Source organism: Cyprinus carpio, chromosome A24 (genome assembly GCF_018340385.1).
Source record: "Cyprinus carpio isolate SPL01 chromosome A24, ASM1834038v1, whole genome shotgun sequence".
Classification (NCBI taxonomy): domain Eukaryota; kingdom Metazoa; phylum Chordata; class Actinopteri; order Cypriniformes; family Cyprinidae; genus Cyprinus; species Cyprinus carpio.
Window position 1 is genome coordinate 14,802,654 of NC_056595.1, and position 12,129 is coordinate 14,814,782.

Genomic DNA, 12,129 nt, shown 5'->3' on the forward strand with positions numbered 1-12,129 from the left:
CTTTGTCTGCGGTTATGTCACTGCCTTTCTGTCTCCATGCCCAGTGGAAAAAATACTTTCCTTCTTCCTCAGGGCAAATTTCTCACTCACTATACGATGTTCTCCAGTAAAAATTTCCATCTTAATTAAAATTACATTAAAGCCTGGGATCAAATTTGTGAATACGGTTATTCAGTCAAATTCATATGCTTTGAGATAAGTACTTCAAATTTAAACTATGGCAATGACAGGGAAAAACATCCACGACGATGACCTGCTATCATCATTTGGTCTCTTCAACTTTCAGATTTGAAAAGATGCAGGTAAAAAGATGAAATTTTCACAGACCCCTTTTCAGTTAGTAAACATTATGGCCTTTTTTTATGGGCGGAGCTTCGGATCTTTGCAGAAAGATTTCCCTGATTGCTTCACTAATGGTAGTTAGCCAGTTTTGTTTGCTTGTTTTTTAACTGAATATGTAATGTCACTCACTGTCCGGGATTGTGATTATTATTTGAAAATGTTAACTTTAATGGAAGGAACCAGATTGGCTGACTCGTACACACTCACTCAATGGACAATCTGACAGGAGTGGCCTGACACACCCACCAGATAGAGAAACCGAGCGTGTATAGTCAATAGAAACTGAGGGCATAAAGTATCTTTAGATGCCTATAACTACTGTATGTACTCACAGTGGCAACTGTAAGCAAATGCAACTACTTGAACACACACCTAGCATATAACATTAGCCTTCACTGTTCCCTCTCTCAATTGCACTTATGGCAGCTGTAGAAAGTGAGATGACACAAACGGTTTCCTTTATGTTTAACCTCTGGTCGTTAGTTAACTTGTTTCCCAATTTCTAATTAGGTGGGCATGCATGAGAAATCTTTAGACTCGTAACCAAACCGTAATCCATAGCAATAAAAGACAATAGTTTATTTAACCTTAACTGATATGAAGTGTGCGCTGCAAACGCGAGCGTTTTTGATGATCGTTTCAGTCTAGTCTGCTCGTTTTATTGCGTTTAACCACAGCTGTCATCGGTTTTTTGTCTGGCAATGGCAGCAGGTATTCAATAAAATTTAAGATTGGAGCCTGTACTCCACTGATTCTGACACTCAACAACACAACAAGATGACATTTTTAGTTCCGTATGTAGCGGACTCTGTGCTGGTTTGTATTGGCCGCCTCCAATTATTCCTTTGTTTTGCCTCCAGCTAATGCCATAATGTTATTGTGACGTTGGCACTAAAAAGGTCTATAGTACAGCAGAAAAACCTGTGTGCAATTATGATTTAACAATCACTTTGCTTTGAACCACTGATATTCTCACATTGCCCTGATCCCTCATGACCCAAACACACACAAACACACACACACACACACACACACACACACACTTAATTTTAAGAACATTTCCTTGGAGATCAGTAAAAGGAAAACTGCTCTCCTGCAGAAATACACCAAAAACGCAATCTCATTTATATCTCAGAATATACATTTCAGCTTAGTTTAAGCTAAAAAACGTATTTGCTATTTTGACAAGTATTACTATTGCGGCTTGATCTTTGATATGATCATTTATGATTATTTGCAAATTTTTACATTTTGTACTTGTTTAGTATAGTTATATATTATATAATGTATAGTAAAATAATAATAATAATAATAATAATAATAATAATACTGAATATTAAAATAGTAATATTTCATATTTGGTCCAGTGGTCCAGCTGGATAAAACTGAAGGAAGACCTTTGGCCATTTTACATCACAAAAAAGTGATGCACCAAAGTAATTTCTTTACCGAAACACCAAAATGAAAGTTTTTATTTAGCCAAACACCAATACTGAAATCAAAAATAAAGTTTATTTCATGATCAATTAATTAATCAAATTTATTCAATAATCAACACTGAAATAAAAAGTTGTATATTAATAAAAGTTTATATATATTATTTGTATACATTTAAATTGTAAATTGTACATTAAAAGTTAAGCACAAAACTTATATTGTGATTATAGTATGGGATGCACACTACAATGTTTAGTGAAGTTTTGTTCACTCATCAACTGAAAACAGCATAGACTAAATGATTTGGGTTCATCAAAAAGAAGCTGTATGAAATTAAGCCATGTTTCTAGGCTCTTAGATCTATCTAGGAGAAATGCAGTACATTCGAGCACCGTCATCTGATGGACAATTGGCAGACAGTGAAGTCATGTGATTTGAAAAGGCCTTGGGGAGGTCTTGTCGCGTCCCCGCAGAATAAACGCTGCAGTGGTACACAGTGGGGTCACTATAGCTTCAGCTTGACGTCAGTGGCACTGACAGGATCGCAGCTCAGTCAGAGAGGAAAATTGTTTCTCCCACCACAACAGAGTCACACGGATTCTGCATAGTGACTTGTTTGGACTGTCCTGTTCTTTTCTTCACAGCTATCCGGGCTGCTCCTGCATGTTGGCAAGAACTAGAGCATGCTACACTCCTGCAAATTGGCCTGATCAGAAGTGAAATTGACCCAAACCTCTGGAAAGAATTTCCTCCGAGTGCAACACCTGATGCAGATTTTATGGAATAGCTGCCTGCTGCTCCCGCTCATTACAGGAGCAATCTGGCTTTAATTTAATGCCTACTCTGTGTTTAAGAGAGTGCTCCGCAGGTCGTAAAGGCAGCAAAAGCATCGGAGGAAACCCGAACTTCTAATTTTCCATGTGACCCTAACTCTACAACAATCTCCCTTTAACTTTCACCCAAGTCATTCCAAAGGGTTTACTTCAGTTCAGCTGGAAGAAAGTCTCCATTTACTGAAACCACTGAGGGCAGGACTAGGGATAATATCAGCCATGACTCCTAACTCCTCTGTAAGACACCTGGATGTGGGAAAAATTGAGTTTCTGGTAGCCTCCTGCAGTGAGCTTGTAAATCGGGAACATGAGCTTTCCCAGTGAACGACGAAATGGGCTCCGCCTGTTCACAGGGAACATAAGTATGACCTTTTGAGCTCCTTGAGGAGTTGACAGATGAAGTTAATAAGCTGAGAAGGGGAAAGGATTTGTGTAGAAATATAAGGCCTCATGAATGGAAACTACAGCTTGGCTGTAACTTATCAAGAATGTAACAAAAAGGCAAACTAGGAAACATTCAAACAGTGATTGATGTTTTACAATTGGAAGAGAGGCAAAAAAGTTCTTTAATGACTGGGATGAAGCCTTATATTAGTCAAAGTGCAAGGGGAATTCTGATTAGGAAAAAAAAACTCATACTGGAAAACAACACAGGGAATCCCTTTGGTCAAGTTAATAACGGTTTAAAGGCAATCTGGAAATGGTATAATCCATGTGTCAACTCCTTTTCACGTAGGAAAGAGTTCTGATTCTCATTTACTGAGAGCGTGAATACACACATTTACACAACCTGAAAAAAATTTGGGTTGGTACATTTTTTGTTTGTTTTTTTGGAAATGAATGAATCCTTTTATTCAGCAAGGAGACAAATGGAAAGCAGTTTTTTTAATTGTATTAATATTTCACAATGTTACTGTTTTACTGTAGTTCTGATCAAATAAATGCAGCCTTGGTTAAACAAACATTAGTGTACTGTACTTACATATTTACTTTTTTTTTTTCTAAATTTAAGATAAAAATGCACCTAATCCATGCAATTAGGGTATGTTAATTCTATACTTGTAATAATATATATGAAGACTTCATATGCAAAACCCTCTAAATCAGTGTAAGATTTTTTTTTTTAGCAATTTTATTAGGCTTATATGTTTAGGTTCAGTAATTTCACTTTAATGGCAAAGAAAAGGTTATTAGTCATTTATTGAATGTCTTATTTACAAAAATGTATAATGTTATTTTCATAGGAGCCTGATAAAAATGCTCATTTAAAAGGAAAAACTCAGATGGACTTTGAGGTTTTTGCATCTGAAGTTTTCTACACACACACACACACACACACACATCTTTTTTATACTATATTTACCTGGGTAAAAAGTTATTGTCTAAGTTATTGTCAAAAACACAACAAGCGTCAATAAGTTTGTGTCCATGCATTACAAGCAGTCCTGTAAAGTCATTATTCACTGTCAGCTCATAGAAGGTGTTGGCATTTATGAGCCATGACTTAGAGTGGTATTGCTCATATGCAGCCTTTAAATATTGCACTGCTGGGATCACATCAAACAGGTGTCATATATTTAAGCAGAACATGTAAAATTTCCATATGAAGAGTGCTGTTTGTCTCCATACCAATACCAGAACACTATTCATGAAATGGAATTCACAACCCATTTGACTTCCATACTTGTGTTTATATCTAGTATGTTCAATGCAATGAACCAAATGTGCTGTTTAAATATGTGGAAGCAGGTTCAATACCAGGAGCTCGTCCATGCTGGTCTGGCATTTTTCCAGATTGATGCGTTTGATGGCGACCTTTTCCTTCCTGGGTACACAGTAGGCAGCCTGGACCACAGCCGTAGCTCCGCTTCCTACAATACACAAGAATGCACGTTAAACTGAGTACATCAGGAGCTGCATGGGACATGAAGTCAGGAAAAATAGAAGAATAAAGAGGAACAAACCCCCCCGAACACCCCAGACACCTCAAACCATAACCCATAAAATGTTACATCTATGGTTTAAAGTGACTAAATATGTCAAGTACATATATTTGCATTTTCTCCAATTTCTAATGTCGACTTAAAATATGGATTAAAAAATATGTTTTAAATTTAATAATTAACTTTAATTATTTTTTTAAATTTAAGAGTAGTAACTTTAATGAGGTTATAACAAACTCTCTTACACATACAAGACAAAGAAATTATAATAACAAGTTACTATGTCAAGAGGGTGAAATATAAATCTGACTACAATGCAAACTAATGGGATAAATAATAATAAAAAAATAATTGAATGAAGATAATATAATAATTTATAATCATTAATAATTTCATTATCTTTTTCATAATTATATAATAAAGATTGTATATTTTACTGTTGTATGAACGACAAATGAATATTACTCTGAAAAATTAAAAATATAAAATAAATTAATAATAATAATAACGTCTCGGTTACTTATGGTAACCTTCCGACTCCAAAGGAGGAGGAGGTGGCGGGCGAGTTGTGACATGTGACGGGAGTGCAGACCACCTTGTCGGTTGATGTACACAACGGTCGCTGTGTTGTCCATTTGGACCAGCACGTGCTTGCCTCATATGCGACCTTTGAGACGGTTTCAAGGCAAGGCGCACTGCTAACAACTCTAGGCAATTGATGTGCCAATGCAGCTGCGGGCCCGTCCAAAACCCTGAGACTGCATGCCCGTTGTACGTGGCCCCCCAGCCGGTGGTGGAGGCATCCGTGTAAACCACAGAATGCCTGGAGATCTGCTCTAGGGGCACCCCTGCCCAGAGAAACGCAAGATCTGACCAAGGGGTGAGGGTTTGGCAACAGGCCCGTGTAACTTGGACCCGGTGAGTGCTACGCTTCCACGCCCACTTTGGGACTCGGCCATGAAGCCAGTGCTGGAGCGGTCTCATATGTAACAGGCCGAGCCGTGCCGCTGTGGCCGCCATATGCCCCAGGAGCCTCTGAAAAAGTTTCAGTGGGACCGCTGTCCTGCCCTTGAACATATTCATGCAGGCTAGCACCGACCGCGCACGTTCCTCTGTGAGGCGTGCTCTCTGTTCGACTGAATCCAACTCCATACCGAGAAAAGAGATCCTCTGCGTCGGCGAGAGTTTGCTCTTTCCCCAGTTGACGAAGGCCCAAACAGGGTGAGGTGCCAGAGCACCAGGTCCCTGTGCTCGCACAAATGATCCCGAGACTGTGCTAGTATCAGCCAATCATCTAGATAGTTGAGAATGCGAACACCCTGCTCTCTGAGGGGGACAACAGCCACCTTCGTGACTTTCGTAAAGACACAGGGGAGGCAAGGACAGCCAGAAGGGCAGGACCTTGTACTGATATGCCCGTCCTTCGAACGCAAACTGCAGAAAAGGTCTGTGGCGCGGAAGGATCGATACATGAAAGTACGCGTCCTTCAGGTCGATCGCTGCAAACCAATCTCGGGGACGGACGCATCCGAAGATGCGTTTCTGAGCCCACCGGCCGGTTTCTGGCAGTAAGAGGTGCCATCCACGACCTGGTGAGCTCGTCATGCACTTCCGGGAAGAAAGGCACCGGGGTGGGGCGCTGAGAACCAGTGCAAGCCACCTTGAGAAACCAATCATCCTGCCTCGAGGGCTCGGGACGCGGTGGAGATTTCCACTCGAGCCCTACTGTCTCGGTGGCCCGGGAAAGCATAACTGTCATCTTCAGATCCGATTCAGGCTTTGCCACCATCCCAGAGGGCTGCGGCGCGGCCAAATCTTCATTTGACAGCTCTCCCTCCGACGCTGAGATCGACATCTGGCCGGGGGGAGGCCCACTGGATACCGCTGGTACACTCTTTGAAGAGGGCCCAGCGTGTTCCGTGGGTTACTCCACTGGATCGGAGATGCAAGAGGAGTGATGGTCCCCAGAGGCTTGGTTCCCTGCGGGGTTTGCCACCACTGTAATCCTCAAACCGCCCATGCTGCTGCTGGAAGTGGTTCTCTTCTGTCGGCCGCCAGAACGAGCCCCAGATCGCGGCAACGGGACTCCGCCCCTTTTTTGAAGGTAGTGGAGCCTGGTTCGCAGCTCCGAGATGGTCATCTTCCCGCAGTGGGAACATGACTCATCCACGAAAGCTACCTCAGCGTGTTTGCCCAGACACGTAAGGCAGCGATCGTGACCATCACCCGTTGCCAAGTAACGACCCACCCAGAAACGCACGGGTGAAACGGCATCCTTATAAGGCATTCTTATCCGTCGTCTTTACAAAGACGCACCCATGAAGCTCTTTTAGAGAAATTTGCTCTTTAGGAAATGCTCTTTTAAACTCGAGGTGCACAGGGGAATTGGCCGCTTGCAATACGACAGGGGGTAGTGCAGCCTGAAGTGTGCAATCCACTTGATGCTGGAACAACCACCGCTGAAGCGCCATCTCGCCAACACATGAAGTTTCCGAGAGCGTGCTGAACTCGTAGTTCACAGCAGACACAGTTGAGCAGAACGATACTAACGCTCGGCTCCGAAGCGCGAAATCGTTGGTCACCGACGTGCCGTCGAGAGTGACCGACTGAAAGGGAACCCATCTTCATAATGCTGTTATATTAAAATTGTTATAATTGTTAATAAAAATATTAATTCTATTACTGTCAGAAAGTAAAATTATAAAATATTATTAATAATTTAATTATTTTACAATCAATAACAACAACTAATATTGTTATTATATTCATAGTGCTATGTTAAATAAAAATAAAGGTTATACTTTATTACTGCATGAATGACAAATTATTATTACTTTGTCAAAACGCAGAAATACAATAATGATTGGTTCTCAGTGCATATTGGTTTTCAGACACTTTAACACAAAAATAATTGCTCATTAAACAATGACATTTATCTGCAGCCATTTCACTTGCTCCCTGGGAAAGTGCTGGAGAAGAGCTGACCGCTAAATGCTAAATCAAACATTCCTCTGTCACTGCAGTTTTGGACATTCATGAAAGAAGACTATTAAATCCTAACAGACTGCAAGTCAAAGGATTTGAGCTATACTTGGCTTTCAACTTTACTGCTGAGGTTAATCTCCAGAGTGCATTAATTAGGTTCTGCTCATGGCACCACAGACTAGCACGAGAGAGAAAGCAGACAAGACACTTTTAGAGACGGTTATCCTTGAGAACGAGGGCGGCCCTCGTAAATCAGCGTGCACCTACTGTATGTTTCCACTGTGAGCAGAATATAAATGACATATTATTGTGCTGATATGAGGCAGAGGGAATGTTTTTAATCATCTTTAATCATCCACCCGAACTCCATATTGCCTAATAATAACAAAGTCCTCATTGTTTAGCATTTTGATTGCACCAGCAGGGCACCATGGATAGAAAAAGAAAAAAAAACCTGACAACAACTCTCTTTTTCAGTTAAAAACTACAGTGTTGGACAGGCCTGACTAGTTAGTGTACAGCCAAATACAGTCATTGAAGAATCTGAGGTGGTATAGCTATAAATGTTACCAAAATGTGCTGTCAGCAATTCCATTAATCACATCCTGGCCTGTGTGCTGCTGCCTGCAGCAGGATGTTGGTCCCCCGTATGGCCCTCAGAGTGTCAGCTGTGAGTAACAGGTCAGCCAGGATGTTCAACGTTTAGAGCTATATTCAAGACCCTATGCCATACATAAGGGAGAGGAGCAAATCAATTTTTGCGAATATATAGTAGAGTTTTTTTGTTTTGTTTTGTTTATGATCAGAATGGTCGATATGGGATATTTAAATGTGCACAATCATTTTCTTTATTTTTACATTAAGATTTTCTTTGCTGTCATCTAATGCTCACTTAAAATTATTTTCTTCATGTTTCATTTTTTTATTTATTCAGGTAAAATATAGAATTGTAGTACAGCCCAAAACAAAGATAAAAATAGATTTCTGATCATGAACATGATCATGTATTTATAATGTATCAAAAAAGATTCCTATTTCAGATATACTCTATGCTATTCTTTTGAACTTTCTGTTCATCATAGAATCCTGAAGACAAATGTAACATGCTTTCCACAAAAATATTAAGCAGCAAAAGCTATAAGTTTTAAACACTGATAATAATAATAATAATAATAATAATAATAATAATAATAATAATAATAATAATAATAATAAAAAATTTCTTGAGCACCAAATCAGCCTATATTAAATGATTTCTAAAGGATCATGTGACACTGAAGACTGGAGTAATGGCTACTTAAAAATTAGCTTTGCATCACAGGAATAAATTACATTTCAAAATATATCAATATGGAAAACAGATATTTTAGTTTGTAATAATATTTTACAATATTACAGTTTTTACTGTATGTTTGTTCAAAAAAAAAATGCAATCTTGGTGAGCGTAAGAGTCTTTTTTTAAGTTTCTATCAAACTTTATCAAAACTATTAAATCTTTATCAAATCTTGATTTACCGCTCCAGACAGTTGAGTGCTTTTTAACTTCCTTTTTGTCTCTAATAAACGCATCAAATATGTCACACAGAAGGAAGTAATTCAAAAGTAAATGCAGCCTAGCAACCCAATAACAAATATAATAAAGCCTTGACACTTTATTATATAAATGCAATAAAGTATTGATAACATCCATGACGTGAACATCAAAGACATACTTTCATCTGGTCAGTTATTAGCAGTCAATATTGCAGGTGTGTTGGGTACAATAAGTGCTGTTGTCTTGTTAGAGTTCTCAAGGTTGATTTAAATGAAAATCGTCTCACATCTGCATGATAGCAAGCAACAGGATTTTATGGAGGCCTGTTACTGGTTTCTGAATTGAATAATTCAATATTATGTTACCAGGTTACAGAATTAAATTAAATAAAGAACCACCAACTGATGCTGTGTGGTAGATTCCTTGATTATACACAGAACAACTGTCCACTTTTAATCAAGAGTTTTGATTCATTCGGTTAGCCAAATGTTTACCAAGATAAATGAGATAAAAGTGCCTGAGCACACGTGCCTGGAGACTGAATGTACCTGATATAAAGTTTAATAAAGTCTGAAAAATGATTAATTTCTCCATCTTCCCTACTTGATGTCCCTCATTAGAGAGGATGTTAACTTCATAAGAAGAGATAAAGGTTAATAGCTTTCAATTACTTTCCAGTATCATGCATTAATTAGCTATTTTGAATTCAAAGCCACTTGTCAAGAAAAAAAAAAAAAGTTTATTTTGGCCATGCACATACTTGTGTTAAAAATGAAGAAAGAATTATATTATTCAGCATATTTAAAAGATCTAAAAGGGAGAATGAACATTTTGGAAGAAATGAGTATTGAATCTTTATGTGTCCAAATCAAAATCAACTGCACATGAAAGACAAAGTGTTGAATTTGACTTCTTTTGCAGTGGATGACCCAATAGACCAGCGTCTGAAATACTGTAGGCTGAGGACCCTCAGAGCAGTTTGAATGTGTTCCTTCAGGCAGAGTTGTCTGTTTGTGCTACCTTGAGCCAGCCTGTTCTCTCACATCAGGAGCCCTTTATTACATTTCCTGGGCTTGCATTCCTCACACTATTCTGGGGCACACTGAGACATGTCACACTAGAGAAAAGCTCTAACAGAGCACTTGATGCACAGGAACGTGTAAGATTTGCCTTAAGGGGGAACTGGATTTCGAAAAGTACACCTGGACAACTGGTGGAGTGTGCTGAAGAAAAAGTTGACGAAGTGTAATTTTAGCAAAAACCTTGCAATTTCCTCGTTCTTGTACCACAAAATAAGAGCTAAACATGTTTTAAAGTCCACTGTAATCTAATTTGTAACTATAAAAAATGGTTATTTTTAATGAATCAAAAGATTAACCAGTCTAGTCCAATTAACAAAGAAAGTGACTGAATCCTTTTTAGTGAATCTAAAGCACTCTAACTGATGAAGAAATCACTCATATGAACTGGATGATCAAAAACATATAACACAATCAGTGTAGTCCAACTGTTGAATAAAGTGGCTCACATTAACTGGTTCTTTTTAGTGAATCAAAAACATAAGCCCATGCACAACTGGTGTAGTCTGACTGATGAAAAAGTGACTCTTATGAAAGGGTTATTTCTAGTGAATCAAAAACATACAACACAACCAGTGCAGCCTGACTCACAAACAAAAATGACTCATATGAACTGGTTCTTTGAACTCAATCCGATTCCGAAGCAAACAAAATACAACCAGCACAGTCCAATTCATGAAGAAAATGTCTCATATGAGCTTAAGACATTCAAAACGTGCAGTGCAACCAATGAAGCCTGATTCACAAAAAAATTACTCGTATGAACTGGTTATTTTTTTAGTGAATCAAAAACATAAGCACATGCACAAGCAGTGTGGATCAATTGATGAAAGAAGTTGTCATACGAACTGGTTCTTTTAGTGAATCAAAACTATAAGCACAAGTAGTCAATTAATTGGTTCTTTTTAGTGAATTAAAAACATACAACACAACCAGTGCAGCTGGACTCATCTGATTTCTCAATCTTCTCAAACAAATGACTCATTTGAACTGGTCCTTTTAACTAAATCTGAAGCGAACACAATACAACCAGGATAGTCCAATTCATGAAGAAAATGTCTCAAATGAGCTGGTTCATTTAAGTGATTCAAAAATTTGAATTGTTAAAAAGTGTTGTATTGTTAACAGTGTAGTTTGTTTTATGAACTGGTTATTTTTATGGAATGGTTCTTTTTAAAGAACCAAAAGCATACAGAACGACCAGTGAAGTCTAATTCACAAAGAAAATGACTCGGGAATCAATTCAGGAATTAATTACAATTTTTATCTGGTCCTTTTAATTTAATCATTCAAAAACATTCACAAACTCAGGAGTTAACGATTTGAATCAATCAAATGACCCATATATATGCGATTATTTACAAGCAAGGGGAATTTCAGTCAACAGTGATAAACACAGCTTCTGTTTTACATTACAGACATTTCCAACAACAATAATCAAACATTTCCAGTCTAGAACAGAGAAACTGAGCATGGTCCCTTTTCCAACCGATGAGACTCGGCTCTCTGAGGTGGAAAGAACAGCTAGGATCAGTGCAATAACAAGATTCCAATACCCCTGGGAAGATGAAAACACAATGGTTCTGCTGAGTCTGCTCCAAACTCACACTCACACATGGTGAACTTTCCAGAGGAGTGAAGAAACAGAAGTACCTAGGGAATCCTCCTGGACTATATGGTTTAATACAATGGGATCCAGTTAAAGCAACACTTTGCCTGTAATCAACAGTAACAAGGTCAAAGCGAATCAAACAAACCCATCCTTGGCTGGAAGACAAAAGGAAACATTGACTAATTTTAACTCCATTCAAAAAGTCATGCTTTTAAATGGAAAGAACATGTGCCTTCAGCTCTAATTCTGCAAACTGAAAGCTGCTCACTATTTCTCATAAAAGCAATGGAAGGTGAAACATAATGTATAATGTATTCTAAATACTACAGATGCTGACACACTGCAATAGGGATTTACAACAAAA

The 12,129-nt window shown here is 38.5% G+C and overlaps 1 protein-coding gene across 1 annotated transcript in view; it reads right to left on the bottom strand.

Moving 5' to 3' along the window:
- Positions 1 to 12,129, bottom strand: part of LOC109054038 (serine/threonine-protein kinase OSR1-like) — a 43,289-nt gene that overhangs the window by 25,350 nt on the left and 5,810 nt on the right. The window contains exon 2 of the mRNA XM_042714302.1: positions 4,371 to 4,483. Within this exon, the coding sequence (XP_042570236.1) occupies positions 4,371 to 4,483 (113 nt within the window). The remainder of the gene's footprint in view (positions 1 to 4,370; positions 4,484 to 12,129) is intronic.